The 22,776-nt window shown below is 40.6% G+C and overlaps 2 protein-coding genes across 2 annotated transcripts in view; both read left to right on the top strand.

The window, feature by feature from the left end:
* LOC308113007 (collagen alpha-1(XI) chain-like) overlaps positions 1 to 3,849 on the top strand; it is an 84,634-nt gene extending 80,785 nt beyond the window's left edge. The window contains exons 64-68 of the mRNA XM_080468882.1: positions 12 to 124; positions 305 to 373; positions 693 to 926; positions 2,126 to 2,310; positions 2,408 to 3,849. Of these exons, the coding sequence (XP_080325008.1) occupies positions 12 to 124; positions 305 to 373; positions 693 to 926; positions 2,126 to 2,272 (563 nt within the window). The 3' untranslated portion in view covers positions 2,273 to 2,310; positions 2,408 to 3,849. The remainder of the gene's footprint in view (positions 1 to 11; positions 125 to 304; positions 374 to 692; positions 927 to 2,125; positions 2,311 to 2,407) is intronic.
* A 6,902-nt stretch (positions 3,850 to 10,751) lies between these two features.
* LOC308123933 (noelin-3-like) lies at positions 10,752 to 22,503 on the top strand. Its single transcript, XM_080486681.1, has 6 exons — positions 10,752 to 11,277; positions 14,003 to 14,146; positions 15,322 to 15,477; positions 16,822 to 17,041; positions 17,895 to 18,001; positions 20,715 to 22,503. Exons 1-6 carry the CDS (start codon positions 11,209 to 11,211, stop codon positions 21,390 to 21,392), a joined length of 1,374 nt encoding a protein of 457 aa, XP_080342807.1. The 5' UTR covers positions 10,752 to 11,208; the 3' UTR covers positions 21,393 to 22,503.
* Positions 22,504 to 22,776: the final 273 nt, after the last annotated feature.

The following is a 22,776-nucleotide window of genomic DNA, read 5'->3' as shown; positions in this document are numbered from 1 at the left end:
TTTGTTCTCAGGTGAATACTGGATCGATCCAAACCAGGGCTGCATCGGAGACTCGATCAAAGTGTTCTGTAATTTCACAGCAGGCGGAGAAACATGCATCAACCCAGATAAGAAATCCACAGGAGTAAGTAATCAATCTTCCTATTTGTATACAGCATCAGACAATGACTGAGACTTTTTAACAAGACTGCTACGATGGAATTACATATGACCTGCTTCCATTCAGTGCTATTTGCAATTCTAACAAAAGTCTGACTGTGTATTTTAATAATCTCGGCCATTAATTTTCACTTATTTATTGCAGGTTAGAATATCTAACTGGCCCAAAGAGTCTCCGGGTTCATGGTTCAGCGAATTCAAACGTGGAAAAATCGTAAGTCGACCCACACAGCTTCTTATTTTATTTTCTATTACCTCCCATGCTCTTCAGATAAGTTTTTCCATTTGGTTTCTTTATCACCAGGCTCATTTACAGTAACTCTTTCCCACCAATCTTTTCTCTTTTCCCTCCTGCCTTCCTCCTATATCCATTAAATCCTTTCTTTTCCTCAATATCTACTTTCTTGCTTCATGTTGGCCTCCTATTTTATCTATTTCCATTATTTCCACTCGCCTCGCTCCATCCTTTAACGCTGTGTTCTGTCGTTACTTTTCCCCCTCTTCTGCTATCTTCTCGCCCTTCATTTGTCTAGTTGAACTACGTCGATGTGGGAGAGAACACCATCACCACGGTGCAGATCACCTTCCTGAAGCTGCTGAGCTCCTCGGCACGGCAGAACTTCACCTACTTATGCCATCAGTCCGTGGCCTGGTACGACGCCAAGGCCGACAATTATGACAAGGCGCTGCGCTTCCTGGGCTCCAACGACGAGGAACTGTCCTACGACAATAATCCCTTCATCAAGCCGCTGATTGACGGCTGCTCGGTGAATACTCACTTCAGAACTTTCAGTTTGCAATTAAACTTTTTTTCTCTAAATCCCATGAAATCTCATTAATCCTCACAAATATGTCGACACTGGTGGAGAAATGGCATTAAGACATGTTTATACAGGATAGGCAGCGTGCAATCAGGAGCCAGAGCAACGGGAGCTTTTAAAAGTGGCCAGCTTGTTTTTATTAAGACCTGGACCAATTCTCACAACCCAAGTCCATTATTGACTGAAAAATGTGTTTATTTTAATATAAGTAATGTGTAAATTAGTTTCTGGGAAACTGGAGACATAATTTAAAAAAACTGAATAATTTATTGTGGAACTTTTTGTTAATATGGGATGGAATTCATCACTCTTTACATTGCAAATGAACAACATGTCAACATATAAGGTGCTGGTCTTAAGTGAGATGAGATGAGGTCACTAGTTATTAAGTAAATGCTATTGTTGCGACCAATAATGGTCAATAACATAAGTTTTTTATTATATAAACTTATTATAAAAATGTAATAAATGTAGTGTAATACAATATTTGAGCCAATATTGTGATACATGTTTGCCAACGATTCAATACATAATTACTATAATAATATTACCAGCTTTTTTTACATCATTGCATGAAAAGAATATGTAATACATGTAACCAGTAATGTCATTTTAAAGAAATAACACTGTTGATTGCATATTATTATTGCAATTATTTTGCAGTATTTGTGCAGGTTGCTTTAAAAATCAATGTAGTGGATGGCATTGTTGTCATTAATTATTTACGGATACATACTATCTTGGCTCATTTTATTACATTATTTGCAAACTATTTATTACATTAGATGAAGACAAAATAAGATAATCCTTTATTCGTCACCCAATGGAGGAATTGAAATTGCGGCAGGAGCAAGTGAACAGTGATAAAGGAATAGCGAAAAATGCAAAAAATAATAAATCTTAAAAACAGTATGAAATAAATATTAAATAAACTATAATTTGCTCTGTATGAGTTGTGGGTGCCTTCTCACTTATATTTATAGTGGTAATGAATGATTTTCAATGCATTTCTTCCCATAATTTAAGTCAGAAAGTGAAAGTTTCATAGGTTCTACATGTATTACATATGAACTGAAATATGTCAAGCCTTTTTTGGGGGGGGGGTTTGAATCGTCTTGAAAGCTTTGCACCTCTTCTGTCTGCAGCTGAAACAGGGCTATTCAAAGACAGTGATGGAGATCAACACTCCCCGCATCGACCAGTTGCCCATTATTGACGTCATGCTGAATGACTTTGGGGACTCCAACCAGAGGTTTGGCTTTGAGGTCGGCCCTGTTTGTTTCCTCGGCTAGACGCACCCCGACTCCCCGCTGAAGGACAGGGTCAGAGGGTATATATCAACACCCACACGCTGAGATCTGACAACCTCTTTACCTTTTCTCCCCGCAAAGCCAATACCCTGTGTTTTCTCTTGTGTTGCTGAGAAGATCCACTCGAGCCCGGAGGAGAAGAAGAAGAAGGAAAAGAAGAAGCAGCAGCAGCAGCAGCAGCAGCAGCGTACTGAACCTCCGGGACCTGTCATGAAAGCGCTGAGCAGGGGAAACTACTCCTCGCCCTTGTAGGGCCACAATCACATGACTTTAACTTAGTAATGGGAGTGACATCAGGAAAAGGACATTTGATGCTGTGGCGGACAGCGGCGCACCGTCGGCGACAGAGAGGGGATCCACTCACCCTCCCCAACACCAACACCACCCCACCCCACCCCACCCCACCCCATTCCTAACACTCCCCCCCCCCCCCCCCCCCCCTTTGGATGTTCGGGGTGCTGCTCTAAATACAACCACAGAGGTGCTTTTGTGCAGAATCACAAAACACTTAAGGTGCTACAAAAAGTGCTTTTTGATAAAACTGTAATTATTATTATTATTTTGTACAATACTGTTCCTTTTTGAATCCACTCCAAAAACATTGCATGTCCCCCCCCCCTCCCCAAAGCTCTTGAAATTTTAATAAATATTCGGTAATCTATGCTAGAATAAATCTTATAAATATATTTAATGTCTGTTTATTAGGAACAAAATGATGTCAACATTTCACAAAAACTCTAATTTGTAAGTATAAAATCATCTTTTTGTAAATAATATGACTTCCAGTATGAGATTTAAGAAAGAAAGAAAAGGATCCTGACACCGACCTTTCCTATTTTTCATGGTAAACCAGTCATTATGTCCATTAGGAAAACCAAGCCTTAACAAAGTGAGACAGTAATATAAATATTCTAAGAAAGGGCTTATTTTTCCAGGGAAATGACTTTACCTCAGACAAGCGTAGTTCTCCAACCATGTTTCTATCTTTAGAAAAAAATCTAATTAATAATAACAATGTTTGTGGGTTCAAACTTAAAAAAATAAATAAAAAAAGCAATTTTTGTGTGGTTAAGTTTGTTTTCAATTGTTCTTTACAAATTTTACAGAAAGAGCCCTGTTGATTATTTCTTTGTAACTATGAACAAAATGTTTTCGTGTGCCTTGACTTGTTCACTCAAAACTATTAAAACTGGATTCTGAAAAATGTCGGGTTGAACGTCTGTATTGTTGGCTATTCAAGTGCAGTAATGAGTAGTGCTCTCTTTTGTGATTCTGCGCTGCCTTCTACATGTTACCTTCCTTCGCCTTAATAATTTAAGATTGGGAGGATTATTGGTTCGCAGCATTTTTGGGGTCATGTGATTGGATCTGCCCGAGCCCACAGGCGCACCAATCGCTTGCAGATTTGACTCCGATCAAGATCTGCTTGCATCTCCACCTTCTCAGCTTAAAGGTAGCCCAGACCTGAGAGCCGCTTTCATTCCTGTGTAATTACAGTATGTCTTTAAACCTATGTACAACTCAAATAAATGTTTGGTGCTTTTCCAAATGCACATTGCAATCGTTTGCATTCACTTGCAGATGAAATTGTATCTGTAGAAAATTCACAAGGCTTAGAAAAAAAAGAAAAGAGCTTGTGTTTTCTTTTAATGCATGTAGTACTTGAGGGGCAGCATGGTGGTGTAGTGGTTAGTGCTCTTGATTCACATATGGAAATCTGCTTGTGGTAACTTTGAATGTTCTCCCAATGATTGCATGGATTTTTTTCCAAAAAGATGCATCCGAGACTAACTGGCCACTTTAGGATGGATGGATGAGCCTACCACTTGAGAACTTACTAGTAGTGAGTGATAGCACCTACTCGGCTGTTTTGCTCCACTGACTTCTTCAGAAAATGCTATCAAAACTTTCCATTTACAGAAGTTCAGCACATGCAGTCAGATATTTTATGTGCTAATCATGTGAATGAGATTTGTCAACATTGAAAGCATGAATACAACCAAAAGTTCAATTTTTACCCAATTGCATCAACACATTTTGTCAAAGAAAGCTCTCTTTCAGACTTTTCTGGATATGATTTGCATGTTCTCGCTGTCTGTGTGGGGTTTTCTTAGGGTTCCCACAGTTGTGTCTCTGTCCAGCCCTGTGATGGACGAGTGACATGCTCAGCGTGTATCCTGCTGCTTTTGACAGTTGTAAAATGGGATTGGCTCCAGCCCCCCTACTACGCGAATAGATAAATCACTTGAGGATGGATGGTGTCAGTAATGCTATGTGCTGACAGAACGCTATCCACATACACACAGGTAGCAAAAGTGCCTTGCATTTACTTCTTCATATTTTCAAATCTTTCTTTTCAAATGCATGAAATGCTTGCGAAGATTACATGAAGTGTGATTGAGGGTATAATCCATGTAATGTTTGTGTAATAATAGCTCCGGGCTTTTGTCTGTGTTGCTGAAGTGGCAGCGGCGAATGCAAACAGACAGTAATTACCTTTTCTTTCCAGGGAGTTTGTCATTTTAGCGGTGGAGAGTGTGAAAGAACAGATTACATTTATGATAATGAGGCACAGAAACCATCAGACACATTCGCCATAAGATCCGACAAGAGGCAGATACGACTTACCGTCACATCAAAAACTAGCAACGGCAACAACAAAACTCCAGTTTTTTTTGTTTACTGGTGCAATTCTTCCACATGTAGAGTGAAACGGGTCCTGTTTCCTAGAGGCAAATGTCAACATGATTTTCTTATGGTTGGTCAGTTTCACTGTTATTACTGTTATCAGTTTGTTTGTTTTTTTGGTTGTAACCAGCAACAACACTACCTCCGTATTCAAAAAAGCTTTCTGCAGACGCCTCAGTCGCAGCGACATGAACACATCGTGTCCGTCGCTTTTAATTGTAATGAAGTTCATGATGTTGCTATGGACACTGTAATAAGATGGTGTCAAAAGTGTCCGCGCACCGTTTTCTGCTAATGTCAAGTAGTTAGAGCAGACACAGAACGCTGCCAACATTTCCTCTCTTGTTCATGATAGTTAATGTTATTATGTGGAGAATCTTTGATGATCTGCTGACCTGAGGTTGGTTTGGAACTTCACTGTTCATGGACTTGTTAGGAATCTGTGGCATGAATATTGTTGTTGTGAATATTTTATTGGTGTGTGTGTGTGTGTGTGTGTGTGTGTGTGTGTGTGTGTGTGTGTGTGTGTGTGTGTGTGTGTGTGTGTGTGTGTGTGTGTGTGTGTGTGTGTGTGTTACCTAATTAAAGCCTGGCGGGCTTCATTGTGCCATAACTCTCACTAGAATAAAAGAAGTACATAACGTAGATGGAGAAACTGTCCAGATTAACTCTTGATGAGTTAATTAATAATTTAATGATATATTTTAAAGTGGAAGATTTGAATATTTAGTACATCTTAACATTCGTATGGACAGACGATGAAGTTTGATTGTTCTTACGGTGACTGTCAACAATAAAACCAAGTCCCAGGAGAATATGGACTGGGAGTCATGGAGGCAAACGTTGTTGTTGTTGTCCATCTACTGAGCATGTGCAGATGAACTGCTATCTATGGCACGTAGCAGCACTGACCGCTGTCTACACGGCGATGGAGCCCAGGCGTTTCCAGAAAGTTAAAATACCCCCCCCCCCTCCCCATTTACACCACGACACAGTCGGAGGGTTTCCGAAAAGTTCCACCTTGGGAGCCGTTCTCAAAAAGTTGTGTTTTCTTGTGAAATGGAGACACGCAAGACGCAATGAGAGTTTGGTGTTTTCACTTGAAATCTTCATTGTATAAACATACAGCTTTACCCTCCTACAAGCATTGAGTATATTGCATATTATGACCAACTGCACAGAGAACAGCTTACACTTCACGTGTCGGTCAAGCCGAATGCTGCCTGTCGTCATGTTTCAGTGAGTGAAAGCACATGTGCTGACGAGTCATCAATTAAGTTTCTGTGCCTGACAATTTTCTGCTTTGGCTGATGGACCTGTTATCTTCCTGCTCTTTCAATTAATAGAAAACCTCTTTCTTTTATTTTTAAATCTTGAATGCAGGACATGTTTTGCTGTTGAAAGGGGGGGGGGGGGGGGGATAAAGCTGCTTTGCAATCAGAGTAAGAGGAAAGAGGGGGCTTATTTCCTCCAAACCCGGCTCGTCAGAGGGGATCAACTACGATGGTCAACATGCCTGAAGAATTCTGTTGTAAATCAAAGGTGCTGCAGGCGAGAGGCACATCTGCAAAGAGGGGAACAGGGAACAGGGAGAGGAAAAGGTAAAATCTCCTTTCAATATTCCCACACATTGTCCTCTACCATTTTAATCATTTCCAGGGTCGTGAACAGCTGCACCCTATTGCAGTTTGAATTAAGTTGGAGGGTGAGAAAGATCGCAATCTTGTGAATTAAATGACTCTTCAGAATCTCTGATTCTTTACGTCAAAATGGTTTTCAATTAGGCAAAACATTGCTCACATATTGAAATTAATGGATGATTAATCCACTGCTACATTTGAATCATGACGATTAGATTACATACGGTTTATAATCAATGAGTAAAACCAGTATGAGCAGTATGTTCGAGTTTGAGTGTATAACTTGGAGCTGTGGTGTCGAACATAAGGCCCGTGGGCCAAAACCAGCGAGTGGTAAAGTCTGAGTAGTTAACTGATGTCAAGCTGCTACAGAGCACTTCCCGTCTAGAGCACAAAATATCCATTATATAGAAGAGAAACTCACATTTATAGCTCAAACATACAAGCAAACTTGACAGACATGCACCTTTCACTGGATGTAGGAAGATAAAGGCGACTTGCTTAGAATGGCCAACCGTGTGTCATTTTCAGCTCTTTCAAGAGAAACAGTAGATATGGGTTGTATTGACTGGTGTTTCCTTTGTAGCAAGATAATTGCATATTCTGTGTTGATATTTTCATGAGAGACAGAAATTCCTACAAACAATGAATCTGCCATATTTACAGCATTAACATTTTATAGTCTTTCATTGATTCCACCCCCCGCCTTGCAACCCACCCCCCTTAATTCTTCTGTAAATACTTATTTATTTATTTTTTTTGCAGCAGCAGCAGCAGCAGCACTTTCTAAAGTGTGTTTGAAATGCAAAAAATAGCCCATGCTCATCGTATGTCGCAGCCTATCTGAACTGGATTAAGCCACGAAGCAAGCGGCAGCCACTGTTAAAGCATGGAGAGCGGCTCATCAGGAATGCAGGTCACGGCTCACAAAAACCCTTTGTTCAACTGTGCCAAGAAACTTCTGTCTCCTTCTCCTGTCAAAGACACTCGAGTATTCCCTGTTCAAACAATTTTGCTGGGAAGTGTTCCAGCAGCACTGTGGTTCATTGCCCAACCCAACCTGCTGCTGACTGGCGATGTAGACAGGGCCTGGAGACACCTTTATTCTGAAGGTCTCCCGTATGTACCACAGGCTCGTTCCACTACCCGGATTGGCTCAAAGAAGCTGAAAGGCTTCCCGCCCCTTTACTCCTCTGAATTCACAAGTGGGTCCCTGCACATCGGATCCGACAAAGCTTCGCTTTTTTCTTTCTCCAAATTAAAAAGGCTGTTTGGAACAAACTGTCTACTTTTCTCAGGAAAGGGGGAAAATACAGATCGGTACATCAATGTGCAAAGCTCCCAGAAAGGTGAAGGTGACTGCTGCTTTCAAGGACACGCTCATCTGTGGACAGGATCGAGGGGAAACACTCGAAAGGCAATCCAAGCACAGAGGCCGTGGCTCGGCACAAGTCAAGTGGTCTTTAGGCTCAAATGTTCCAGACATACTGTGCACTTGTGATAGGACAGCTATCCACGGTTTCTATACTGCAAGGAGCATCTTTTGAGGGGGCTATGATGGGAGACAAGGCATGCATATGGAGGATTATTGCACTTTGCTTATTGATTCGTCCCTCTCGCCACCACGGTCAAAAGCTGGATGTGATACAGAGCTTATGTAGGCAATTAAGGAAATTAACACTTAATATCTGCAATTTGTGTCAACACTTAATCTCCTTTTCAGAGACAAATCACCAGATTTTATACAGGAGAATGTCATACACATATTTTCCAATTCAGCCTGACCTACTCTACTTAGGCGTCATTATACTTAGTCAACGTCAATCGTGTATCAGTGGCTATACCTCCAATTAGTAGTTAAAGGAAAACCTGCTGTAAAGTTATCACATTTTTCAGGCTTTCTAATTCTTGCATAACCCAACGGTTTGTGGTGTAGTGAAGTAAGGATGCTTGAACGCTTTTACATGGATGTCTTTTTAACATGTGGAGTGAATGACAATATTTTATACACTATAAATCAGGGGTGTCCATCTCATTTCAGTTCAGAGGCCAAATTGTTCCGGAGTGAGCCTCACCGGTAAAATAGGGACATAATAACCTTTGAATTCAAAATGTAATGTTTTTCTTTAGGAGTAAAACTGATACAATTGTATATATTTACACAAAAATCTAAAGTTACTACCAAAAATGACTACACTCTCAAAATAAGGTTTATTTTTAATTAAACCTTCTGGTTCCAAATACAGTGAAATGTCCAGAAAACTTCTCCTATAGCTGTTGTAGTCTGAATGTTTTTACAAACATTCAGACTACACTCTGAACAAGCTGCCATTAACACTCAGGACAGACAAACAGACAGACAGAAAGATAGATAGATTTACACTTAGAGCGTTTCGGAGTCAGAAAACACACTTTTTAGACAGAGGGATGAAAGAGTACCACAGGCACATACAGAGAAAACAAACACTCCACACATTCTTGCTGCGAAGCGAGATTTCTAACCACTACATCACCAACTTTCTCAAACCTACATATTTTCTACATCAGCAACTTACAACTCTGGCAAGGACAAACAAGACAAAACACCAACAAGAGCAGCCTTAAGCTCTGTTTTTTTTTTCTTTTCATATTTTGCTGTCCTTCTTCAAAATGTCTGACTTGTGATGAGACCAATATTTTTACTGCCTTGGCCTATAAATAAATAATAATAATAAAAAAGTCATACAGCTTAAACACAACAAGAAAATGTGCTCCAGCCTTGCCCAAACAGAAAACTCTATTTGTATTCATAATGAGAGCTCTGCATATCATTTAATACCCCGTCTCAGTTATTTCAAAACAATGTGTCACATGAGAGTCATGACTCAAGATGCCACACAAAATGCCTTGTGGCATTTGTTGACACAAGTTTGAAATCCCCCTATGTGATAATGAAGTCTCTGTAATCAGGGTGCTTAGTTTAGGAGGGTCAGATAAAAACATTTTTTTACACATCACCTTGTATATGGTCTTTAAGAATGTTTTGAGGGAGACTATTGATTTCCTTGAAAATAATTTCCAGTTAAACTACCATTGCAAGATTTGGTTATTCAAAATAACGAAACTGAGTAATGATATACGTTACAGAATTTAAAGATCATAATGTGGTACAATTGACTTTTCATCTTTTTTTTAATTTACGGTTTTATCCATCTGTCTGACCTTCATTTACATTCATGTCCCATCCATCCATCTTCTGTTTAGTTTTATCCAGCTTAGAAAAGCAAAGCACTGCTGCCAATCCGAGCTGACAATGTGTAAAGGCCAATCCATCACAGGACAAATACTACTCTTTATTACTGTTGAAACAATGATAAAAGTGCTGTAGAAGCCACTCTTTGACTTAATTGTTAGACAAAACTGGACACCCGCTGAGGTTGATCTGTGATATTTGTCTCTTATTGCAAGAAAATTGTAATAAAATTATCTTAAACAATTCAATTGCTTTCAGTCTGGTTCCTGTGTATTTTGTCTCCTGAGGTTACTTGGAACTTTTCCTGATATGCATATACAGATTTGTAAGTGCATGCTATTTTGTTTTGCACTTGAACTGCAATTTTTACTTCGTAATAATATAATAAATGTTGTGTATGTACTGAGATTTGTGAATGCCTAAATGTGACTATCCTCACTTAAGGTCTAGACTTGGCCCAATGCGCCATCCGGGGGACTGAAGAATCTCACTTCAATTCACCTGCTGGAGAGAACAACATAAGACATTTACAGGTTCTTGTAACAGAAAATCTCAGCAGTCATACCCACGAACATGTTAGACAAGTGAGTAAATGGTATTTACACGGGCTTCATACGTGCGTAAAGATTACGCACGTATATATCTACTGCACATGCTAGTGTTGATAGAAATGTACAAATGTGCCTGCGCAGCAACAACAAATACAATTACTGACACGTACAGATCATTACGCACACATAAATATTACGCATTCACAAATCAGCATAATTTCGTTACTATCGTACAATTTACAACTAACTATACACTGTGTTTGTGCTTGTTTCCATGCTCGCGCTCTCTCTCTCTCTCTCTCTCTCTCTCTCTCTCTCTCTGTCTCTCTCTCTCACACACACACACACACACACACACACACGCACACAAAGACGCAGCGGCAGCTCTGATATTGCTCCTCCACCTTCTTATTTGCTCCTGAATGCTGCCAGCTGCAACTTTTGTCTGCGCGCAGCTGCCGGTGGTTTCTCCTCTCACGCAAGGTCGAGTCATTTGAAGTGAAGAGAGGCGGCTGGATGATGTCACATCCGCGGAGAAGGACTCCTGTGACCTGAACGCTTGCGGGCTGCTCGCCGTGTTCGTGTGCCACAAACTTTCACACCCCCCTCCTCACCGCGCAGCTCGCAGTTTTTTTCCCCGCATGGCGCGCGTAACGAGCGGGACGACTGGATGGATGAGCCCCCCTCCTACGCAGGAAAGCGGGGTTTGTACCAGCACGTAGTGGACGCGGAGGAGCCAGCTTTGCCGTGCAAGAACTTGCGTGAGAATTTGCGTGGAGGAGGGAGACACCGGGAGCATCCGACAGAATGTGGTCGCTGTCCGTGGTTCTGAACCCGCTGCTGTTCCTGCTGCTGTTTGGATACTGCCCTTCAGTGGTGAGTTCAATGAAAACTGCCCCCTGTTTCCTGGCTGGAAGGAGAGATTCAACCTGACGGACTGTTTGGTGCGTCATGTAAAGTTCATGTGTTTGGGAATGTCTTTTTCTTGAGTGGAGGTGGTTGTATGCTGTGCCAATATTGGATGTTTGGTTGCTGTTGTTGATGAAACTTGTCGACCCACCTACTTTGATACTGACGTGCAAAAATGCATGTGATATTAATATTACTGAGGGGAAAATGTGAATTTAAGCATTGGCCGAGGTGGGAGCACATTCACTGCGCTCTTGTTTATCAACCAGATAAGCCTGAGATACATTTTGGACAGTTTTGTATATTCAAAAGAAAAAAAAAAAGTAAAAAGAAAATTGAAGAATTTGAGAATTGTAGATTAGTTAAGCTGAATGCCCCTCCCAACTAAAAAAAAAACCTGCAATAAGAGGAAAATCTTTCATTTATCCATGCATGTCTCATGCAGTTTTTTCTTTGTTCTCAAAACCTTGTTTTTTCATAAGAAAATATTCCATAAAGCCACAGAAATAGAAATAATGCATTTTGGAGCTTGAGCACAAATGAGAAGGAGCAGCTTGCAGATCACCAAGCCATTTGGACGAGAACAATGGTCGATTAGGTTCATCCCACCCATGCAGAGAACAATCCCACTGCCAGTGTTTGCGAAGTGATTGCGAAGCAGCGTCCTCACACAGTATCACATCGCAATGCTTGAAAATGTGCAGAATTGATGTGGAGTTGGTTTGTAGCAGGAAATGTTGAGGCGCTGAAGGAATCCTCGAAACTGGATTCAGATGGGTCAAAAACTCTGAATTAATCCTTGAGACAAAAGAGGAGCCAGCTGTCTGAATTATTTAACTGGAGAAAAAGTCTTTGTGCAGAGTTCCTCTCACACACAAAAAGAAAGCCCAATCGGAGAGTGCATCTGGCTTGGCTGGGTGACAGAATCATTTTATTATGAGGAAATGTGTGAGCGAGACGAGGGGAAAGGATGTGCGTCACTCAAGAGACAGGAGAAAGACCATTTTACCAGATTAGGGAAAGTAGCTTCTTTTCAGCAGCCTTTCACTTCAAAGTCAGAAAAGGATGTATTTTTTTTCCTCTCTCTTTATATCCATTCAGATATGATCTCATAAGAAACTGTTGCATTTCTCACTGCAATTCAGTGTCTGATAATATATTAAATACTACACATGACCTCAAGATGTTTCAGTTCAGTGTCACCTTTTCTTCCACTGCGTCAAGCACTGAGTACAAGAATGCAAAAAAATTTTTTTTTTATATAAATCCACACATATGAGTACAGTATGTATTGCTCTTTGTGGCTTTTATCTGACCTTTATAGAGTCAGTGACCATATTTAGTAACTTCCACTCATCGGCCTGTGTTTGGTAAATTTAATTTTCCCATTTGGGGATGAATAAAGTTGAAATAAAGTTCTATTCTATTCTATTCTATTCTATTCTATTCTGTTCTGTTCTGTTCTGTTCTGTTCTGATCTATTATGTGTGCAGCCATTCTTTCACAGAAGTCAATTGAAAGAAAAATGTAGATTTTTTTTTTTCAAATCAGTTTTACAGTCTTCAACAGTATATATAACAAGAATATATCATATATAGCACATCAGACATGACATGAAATATCCTGTTCTCACAGTATGTGGTTGACATTTAAATGAGATGTATTCAAGTCAATCGTGACAATGTAGAACGAGTGAATTCGCTTTGATTCAGAAGATCTTGAACATCACAGCCAACAATCTTTTGGAGATTTGATGTGATTTTTTTTTCTGACTTTTTATGTTAAGACGACAGCAAGAAAACAAGATTGGACTGAGGAGTTGTAAAAAGAGTGCAGAAAAAACACAAATAGAAAAAAAACATATTGTGGTTTGAGCTGACATTTCTTTTTGTAGACAACATTTCTTCTCATGACAGTAATATAATTTCCACTGTCGGTGAGACTGATCAGTCAAAACATTCGTTTTCTCCTTGGTGTGACGTTTCCTCCTGCTCAGGGGGGACGTGATCTTTCACGGCTGATTTCAAACGCTCTTTAAACTGCTCAGACTGACAATCGAGGACGAGCGGGATGAAGCAAAGCTGTGCACTTTGTTGTCGCCAACTTACGAAGGCTGCTGAGTGTTGTGTGAACGTGAGAAAGTTCAAATGTTCTTCATGTTTATGTCCTTCCAGATTAGATCATTTGAGTGAATAATAAATAAAAATTGTGAGTCTGCCGACTAAGGCTTACCGGTATTTGACTGCAGGATTGTGCTGTTTAAATACAGATGCTGTTTGTGCATCTGATCAACTTAATGCTGCAAATCGTGATAATTTTATCAAAATTTGTGACACAAGGTTGTAGATATTTACAGTACAGCTGTGGACCATATCGGATGTAATAAACAAGAAGCGAAAGCTTCCACCAACTTGTGTATCTGTGTTTTCCAGCAGGACTTCGCATAAAGGTGTTTGTGAGGATCCGTGTTATTTATCAGGACCGAGAAATGCTATGTGTTGTTGAAGAGAGAAATCACAGAGTGCTTTGTTGGTTGCATGAGGTGAATGAATGGATGACCTACGAGCAGATAGAAATACCAGAAAATTCTCTCTGTGTGTTGCAGTTTTATAATGTTGATATCATCAGCGCTGTTTATTCTGTCGATGTGTTGGCTGTGGGCTCACGAGTGTGTTCGCGTCTCTGCATGCAGACCATCAGGCCGAAGGAGGGGTGGCAGGTGTACAGCTCAGCTCAGGATGCAGACGGCCGTTGTATCTGCACCGTGGTAGCACCTGAACAGAATCTGTGCTCCAGAGATGCCAAAGGCAGACAGCTCCGCCAGCTCCTGGAGAAGGTATGCACTCACACACACACACACAGCCAGTGTTCTTGCCAATACACACATTTACACACCTTTACTGTAAACACACCAGCACACCTGAACCCATAAAGACACATCACATCGATTTCTGTCGTTCTTCATATGCTTCTTTGTTGCCCGAATCCTCGGAGAGATTGCACCAGCCAGGTCCATAACCCCATTCTCTCCCTCTGCATATATTACATGGATGACATCAGCTGAATGGCTGTTTGTGAAGATGAGAACACGCTTCAGCTCACCTTAAAAGAAACTTAAAGGAGTTTTCTTCAACGGGGCCGGTCAGATTTCAAAAACCTGCAGCCTTTATGCATTTGATCGGGAATTGGATTTGCATCAGAAAGAAAAATCTGAATTTTCAGGAACTGGTGTTATTTTTGTTTGAATCACATTCATCAAAGTATTGATGAATTCAACAGCCTGCTTTGAGAAACATCAAATTGAAAACCCCACATCTGATTATTACCTCTGTGACAGTGCTGATATTATTTGCAAACACACCGCGCAGCAATGGAGTCACTTTCCCATATGAGGGATTATTGCACGAGCCTACATTTTAATGTTGTTCACCAAAGGCTGCTCTCTGTCATTCACATGGGGCCTCTGACACTAATGTACTAAGCTGCCTCGGGGCGTCAGTGAGGCCATTTCAGAATCCCTCAACCACAGCCCAAAAAAAAGCACAATGCATGACTGTTGTGCAACGTGCTGGTGACGTGATCCTATAATGATGGTTTGTCATCATTGGAGCTGGAGAGACGAGATCGTGCAGCATATATCTTGTTGCTTGCATGTTGCAGAAGTATTGTGAGCTTTTGTTAAACAAGGCTAAGGTCAAAGAGTTGAACGCAAGCTTTAATGTTAATTCTGCTGTTCGTACAACTGGAATCGTAATTTCTTCTCGCTTGACATCTTATGGTGTCGCTATATATCCTCAAAAATAGAATAGAAATAGGAAAACAATGAATATAGGCAAGAAAAATAGTGCAACAACACTTTAAGGTAGAAGTAAAAGACAATCAAGTTTTAGGTCAAAATGTTGATTTGTTCCTGTAGAAGTTGGGAGCATGGCAGTGGCTGAACACGGAGGACATTTTAATCTGGCGGTGGATAGAAAAATCAATGGCGTGCTGTGTCGTTCTCTTCAAAAGGTCCAGAACATGTCGCAGTCAATCGAGGTGCTGAACCTGCGGACGCAGAGGGACTTTCAGTACATCATGAGGATGGAGAGTCAGATCAAAGGCCTGCGGTCGAAGTTCCGACAGATAGAATCGGATAGGAAGACGCTCGTCAACAAAAACTTTCAGGTATGTTTTTGTTTGATGTTCAACTTTGTAAGAAACATCACAGAAAAAAAAAACCTGAAAAAGGGATGACTTCTAAAGATACCTGAGCAGCATCTGAATGAACAAACCTTCATTCCTGTCCTTGGCTGCAATGAGCTGCGCAGCCAAGGACAAAGCTGTAGGAAAACGATGGAGTGTTTGGGCAGCACCTCACTTCTTTTTTTTTTTACTAGAAATAACTCAGATCTCCTCTTGGAAATATGAAGGAAATTTGTGGGAAATAGCAGAGCCTCACTGACAGCTGGTATTAAGGAAAATACATTTTAAAATGACCACTATAGCAGATGTAGTTTGCAATTGTACATTCAGAAGTTGCATTGCTTACTGACGGAAAACAAAAAAATTATTGCATGTTCAGACTTTTTTAGTTAGATTAATTTCTCAACATATAATTGCCAATGAATTTATTATAAAGGGCTACATGGTGGCGTAGTGGTTAACGCTTTCGCCTCCCAGTGAGAAAATACCCGGTTAGAGTCCAGGTTTGAGGGCTTTTTTTGTGTAGAGTATGAATGTTCTTACAATGCATGACTTTTCTATGGGTACTGTCTGGATTTCAGATCAAAAACATCTATTTCTATGTGATTGGGAGAGTGTGTGTTTCCCCTGATCGTTTCTTGAAACCGAAGTTTGACAACACTACTAACAGGATGAATTACTGTGATAATTATGACTATGGTCACACATTAAATAAATGCGTTTGGTATGTTTTGGGTTTTTTCAGGTACTTTTCTTGCTCACAAATGCTCTATTTGTATTCTTTTTTCTCCTTCTCAAACAATGTTTTAAACAAGAATTCAGTTAGAAGTGATTTTTATTAAGTTACAACATGTAGCTAATTGATATGCAATATGAGTGGTTTTCTTCTCTGTCTTACAAACTGACCAATCTCAATAAGGTGCAACTCAAACCAATTAAGTATTACTAAAATGTCATGATGTCACTCCACTAGGATTTTTCTATGAGCCTATATACTGCGCTAGGAGTTTTCTCTGTGTACTTTGGTTTCCTCCCACAGACTACAAACATGAGTTTGAGGTCAATTGGTGACTCTAAATTGCTTGCAGGTGAATGTGAGTGTGTGTGACTGTTTGTCTCTATGAGTTACCCAGTGATGGACTGGCGACGCTTCCAGTATGCCCCCACCCCCAACCCCACCCCCTGACTCCAGCTCCAAATGACCCTGAGTTGGATGGGGTGAATTAGATCAATTGATGGAACGACTTAACATCTATACAGATCATCTCACTGCAGTTATGTCTTAAGAACTGGTATTTTTTGAAATGCATCACCTCTTTGTTCCAGGAGCTAAAGGGAAAGATGGAGTCTCTGCAGCCACTGATCCCGGTCCTGGAACAGTACAAGACTGACGCCAAGCTCATCTCCCAGTTCAAAGAGGAGATCAGAAACCTGTCGGGCGTGCTGATGGGCATCCAGGAGGAGATGGGAGCGTATGACTACGAGGAGCTGCAGCAGAGGGTCCTAAACCTGGAAAATAGGCTCCGCAACTGTATGAGCAAACTCAGTAAGTCCTTTATAAAAAAAAATAAAAAAGAAGGAGAAGAACGGGACAGCAAATCCCGCATGGTGACCTGGGATTATCCCATGGCGAGGGGATCATAGACATTTTTCTTGCAGCTCTGGGCAGATTGGCTCTTTAGATACAGAACTGCTAACAGGGGCTGAAATAGTGTCACCGGCTTTTAAAAAAAGCCACATTTTTCAAAGCTAAAGGTAAAATGTGGCGAGATCAGAAAGCTTTGTACACCGAGTTCTAAAAGAAAAATGACAGCCCAAGCTCATTCCAAAGCATTTACTTCAAGTTAGAGGTTGTTGTATTGTTTCTCTGTTCCACCCAGTGAAGTTTTTACTTTGCGAATAACATTGATTCTGCTTCCAGAGCAGCTTTTCCCTTCAACATGGGTTTGAATAACTAAAGCTCCAATTTTCCAACTGCCAGGTTATCAACAGAGAGGGCTGGTGTCAATGTGTCATCATAAATAACTAACACGTGAATGCTAATAGGACGCGGCTGAAAATCTGTCAGAGCTGAAGACGAGTGCTTAAGTATTCACTGCGTGCAAGCTTTGACTGATTGGATTAAATAGCGCTTCAATACTTAATAGGAAACTCGCAAACTAGTGTGCAAGTGATAGCCCACTGTCATTTGGCACAATTAAAGTGTCGGGCAAGATGAATTAAGTGCAACTCAAGTACTTCAAATCTGAAACTCTGTTAGAAGAATGTTTCCAGCTCTGACTCACGGATAGGAGTGCGTAAAATTTGTTGTTGCGTGAGAAAAGGGTATTAAACACTCTATTCTATTCTCGTCAAACCATTGTACCGTTTGTTACCAGAGGTGTGTGGTTTGTTCGCAGCATGTGGGAAGCTGATGAAGATCACTGGACCACTGACGGTGAAAACTTCAGGGACCAGATTCGGAGCGTGGATGACCGACCCGCAGGCGTCGCCCAAAAACAACAGGGTGAGTTGAAAGTCGGTTTAATAGTTCACACAGGAATGCTTAAAGATGTTTGATGTGAACTAAATAGAACTAAATAGATCAACACTCAACACTTTTTTTTTTTTCTTTTTTTTCCGCCCTTGTCCTGTTCGGCAGCTTGGGCCAACAATATGATGTGATTGAGAGCCTTCGGAGTCAGAACAGTTTTTGCTCTTGCAACAGGGAGAGATCTGGAGTCTCCTCCTGTTGCCTTCTCCATCAGAAGTTGGCATGGCTGCCGTACACGACCGGCGGGGAACGCACAAAGAGAGAGAGAAGAGAAGAGAGAGAAGAGAAGAGGAGTTGAGGGGGAGGGGGAGGGGATAACATACAATACCTTTGTTGTGCTACATATATTATTTGCAGTTATCACACTGATCCAAATACTTTACAACTGTTATTTGATTAAGCCAGCCTGAGCAGCTCTATCTAGACAGTAACAGAAGTAGGAACATGAACTAACAAAGAGGCAACAACAAAAGAGGAACATGATTTTTAGAGTTTGAGCAAATGATGACAGAGAACAAGCAACTTCAGAAGCACCTTTCGTGAGGAGTGGAAGTGTGTGTGTGTGTGTGTGTGTGTGTGTGTGTGTGTGTGTGTGTGTGTGTGTGTGTGTGTGTGTGTGTGTGTGTGTGTGTGTGTGTGTGTGTGTGTGTGTGTGTGTGTGTGTGTGTGTGTGTGTGTGTGTGTGCGTGTGTGTGTGGTTTGTCCATTGGGTGTGGCCGGAACTGAATAGATAAAAACTCAACACTTAACAAACTTTTTGTAGATGTTTTTTTTTTTCCCTCTTTGTTTACTTCTTGCCATGGGTCCTTGATCAGCGTGTTTTAAGGAGTCAGTAGAAGTCAATGGGTCGAGCTCACGATGGCTCAAGCTCACAATGGGCGAGACTCTGTCAATTTTCCAATGAATCCTGAACTCATTAATGGCTTCACTTTAAAAGAGGCTGCACCTTCAGCATAGCAATTACAAAAAAAATTTTTTTTTGAAAGAAGCTTACCTAAAAAGTAAAACCTACTACCATTGCAGCAGAAGAGAGTCCTTGAGATGATGAGAGTGTTGATGTATCCACTAAATACATAAACTAAGTGAGACTACAAAGTTGAAGTATCTGATCAGTTTCACGCGCTGTGAACTCGAGGTCAAGTCCCACTTGATGTTAAGAAAGCCAAGCACTTAAGAGAAAATACCTTTATGAAGTCAGCCATATAATTACAAAAAGCAAAAGCTTGTTTACTTGCTTGATAATATTTGGGTGTTCATATTCACAAATACTGTAAAAATTGTACAGTCTTGTGCGTTCACTCCCCAGCTTTATGTGTTATGAGAAATGATTCACTGTGGAATAAACCAAGCCTACTTATTACGATTCACCAGTTTCTCATCATAAATACCTTTACAGTACTGCATTAAGCCCATTGTGAAGGTTTAAACCCCTCTCTGTTTTTCCCGATATGACAGTACAACAGTAGTAGAATTTAAATGTTAGACATTGGTTTTCTCTGGTTAATCCAGCTTCTTCCTACTATCCAAACACATGCATGTAAGGTAAGTTGGTTACTCTAGTGCCTGTTGGTGTGAATGTGTGGTTAGATGTGTATTCATTTCTCTGGGTTGTGATAGACTGGTGACCAGTACATGATGCACCATTCACATCACTCAAAGTGAGAAAACACAGTCGATGGATTATTCTATTGAGCAACTATAAATACTGAAAGTCTTAATCAACCCATTTGAACCTTCAATTTTGAATTTATTGACTAGAAAAAGTCTCTTTTTTTTCTCCGGCTGTTCCCAGCTTGACCTCATCAATGTCAGTAAAAGAAACAATTTGGACTTTAAGAAATGATGGACCACCTGCTGCTTCAGCTCCTACGTAACATAATGCCCTCATTTCATTAAGACTGATTTTTTTTTTTCCCCGACATAGCACTTTACCTACAAAAGGCTTTCACGTATGAAAAGGAGCACAAACATGAGATGTCATGCACAGAAGTGGAAGCAGATTTACTAACAAGATGAATGAATGAAGTTGATCAAAAACCTTTGCCTTGGTCAATATGGAATACCGGGCTAATAGATCACGCTAAAATACTTGGAGGTGTTTATTCTAATAGATAAATGTACAAGGTGCAATATGACCTCAGAAAATGTTTGTGTTGTGTGTGATTTCGCTGCTTTTGAAATGGACATGCAAGCCAGAGCAACATTCAGCAGATAAGCTGTTGTTATTGTGGTGAGAGGCATTTCTGCAACTGGCCCACCACGGCTTTTGTTTGTGGATTTGAATGTCGGCTATTTTTTGTGTTCTGTCTCAAAGGTTGACCTATCATTTCCTGGATTTCAACAAATTTTGATTTATTTTTCTGAAGCATTCCTCGACCAAGTTCATTCAACAACACATCCGACGATAAATGCTTCTGCTCTTGGGGGCTCAGTGTTTTAGTTAATGGCCGCAAGTAAATGAAGACAAAAGTGAATGATTCTCATGTAATCAGGGTCTAATGCTACTTTGAATGATCCTGTTTGCAGATGACATCAGTCAGTTTTTGTTAAGTCGCCTACAAAATTCACACAAAGTGAAAACGAGCGTGTGAGAGAGTTCAATTCATTCCCATACTGTTGTATTGATCCTTTTTTTACCCTGCAAATGTGGCATCACAAAAATGCTATTGTCTTCTTTTGTCTCTAGGTTTGGTACATGGACAGCTACACCAACAACAAGATCGTAAAAGAATTTAAATCCATCACCGACTTTGTGGCCGGAGTCGAGTCCAGAACCTACAACCTGCCTTTCAAATGGGCCGGAACCAACCACGTGGTGTACAACGGCTCTCTGTACTACAACAAGATGCAGAGCAACATCATCGTGAGATACAGCTTCGAGACGGGCCGCGTGGTCACGCAGCGGGCCTTGGAGTCGGCGGGATTCCACAACGTGTACCCATACACCTGGGGGGGCTTCTCGGACATCGACCTGATGGCCGACGAGCTCGGCCTGTGGGCCGTTTACGCCACCAACCAGAACGCCGGGAACATTGTCATCAGCCAGCTGAACCCGGACACGCTCCAGATCATCAGCACGTGGAACACAGAGTACTCGAAGAGGAACGCCGGTGAGTCCTTCATGATCTGTGGGACTCTCTACATCACTAACTCCCACCTGACCGGAGCCAAGGTTTACTACGCCTACTCCACTAAAACCTCCACGTACGAATACACTGACATCCCCTTTCACAACCAGTATTTCCACATGTCCATGTTGGACTACAACGCCAGAGACCGCGCCCTCTACGGCTGGAACAATGGCCACCAGGTCCTGTTTAACGTCACGCTTTTCCACATCATTAAAACTGAGGACGACTCTTAAAGGGTTAAACGTGAAGGAAAACAAGGAAGGCTGTGGCTCAATGTTCATTTAAGTGACGTATTTGACTAGTTGTTGTTTTGTTTTTTTACACAACATTTCTTTATTTTGCTGATTCTGCCCTTATATGATGAGCTTATCCATTCAGGTCCAAAAATGTAACTCTATGTCAACAAATTAAATGGAACCCCAAAATGAGAAGAGAAATTCGAAACATGCCGCAAATGCCTTTTGGACTAAGTAATGGCGCATCTATTTAACATAACAACCTAACAATGAGCCTCCAGTAATTCCCGAGGTTCTTTGCTCTCTCTGAAATGAAACAAGTCAGTATAGCTTTTATTCCAGCTCTCTAATTTATTCTTTTTTTGGATTATTTTCATGAATTGAGCATTCTTTTCTCCTCTTTTCCCGGCTAGTTATTCATCACGACGTGCTAATTTATTCCTGCTTCTCAATGCCTCCATTCATTTGTCTCTACTTTTCCTCTTCAAAAGTTTTGCACTTGACCTTGTACAAGACAATGAGAAATGTGCTGAACCACAATGCACCTGTATATTTAATGTACTCGACTTTTTCGTGTCCATGGAATTCCCAGTCATCAATCTCCAGTGATTCCTCGGCGTACTAAGTCACTAAACAAACACCCAAATTCGATTGCCTTTAACTTAGTGCTCTGAGAATGTTTTTTTTTTCTAACTTCAGCAACCGTTTGTATGCCTTTTTCAGTGCAGTATGTTCAGTAAGCCCAAGGATAACAGCTCTTGTGCATGAATGTTGGCTATCCTAATAGCATTTTTATGGTAACTGTACATCAGTGTATTTTGTATTTGCACAACATCCCATCCTTCTCCTTTCTAGCTGTAGTGAGTCTCCATTTGTACAGACAGAAGTAGATAACTTTATTAAGCATTCATATGTGTAAATAAGAAGTTATACACGACCAGAATAAAGTTATTGTTTTCTTTAACGCTTCATTCTGTGGTTTCCTGGTTTTACAGTGACAGGTTGTTCTTTTGTCAAGGACACTGCCATCCCTAAAAGAAGCGCAGTGATTTATTACAACATCAACTACAATCAATAAACATGAGAGGAGCAATTACTTCTCTTTAGCAAGAGCGGTTTTGTATAATTTTTTTCACCACTTTACCCATTTCACATGAATATTTTTGACATAACAAGCTGAAAAACATGATTTAATTCAGCTTTTTCCTCGATAACAGCACTTTACACAGTATGTTACTACTTCTGATTTGAACTCCAATTTCATGTTTTCCATCTGGAATACACCTTTTAGGAGACAGTGAACGTCATTGACAGTTTGCAGGTGAGAACTATCTTTCTAGTTCTATTTAGAATGGTCAGTGAGAGGATAACTTTGAATTTT

This window comes from Lipophrys pholis (assembly GCF_963383615.2).
Source record: "Lipophrys pholis genome assembly, chromosome: 1".
NCBI classification, from domain to species: Eukaryota; Metazoa; Chordata; class Actinopteri; order Blenniiformes; family Blenniidae; genus Lipophrys; species Lipophrys pholis.
Note: the sequence above shows the minus strand (reverse complement) of the source record. Positions and strands in the feature narration are given on the sequence as shown.

Coding starts and splice junctions, on each gene's coding strand:
- LOC308123933 (XM_080486681.1), top strand. CDS start 11,209: ATGTGGTCGCTGTCCGTGGTTCTGAACCCGCTGCTGTTCCTGCTGCTG. Junction 17,042..17,894: donor CAACTGTATGAGCAAACTCA/GTAAGTCCTTTA, acceptor GTTTGTTCGCAG/CATGTGGGAAGCTGATGAAG. Junction 18,002..20,714: donor CGTCGCCCAAAAACAACAGG/GTGAGTTGAAAG, acceptor TTTTGTCTCTAG/GTTTGGTACATGGACAGCTA.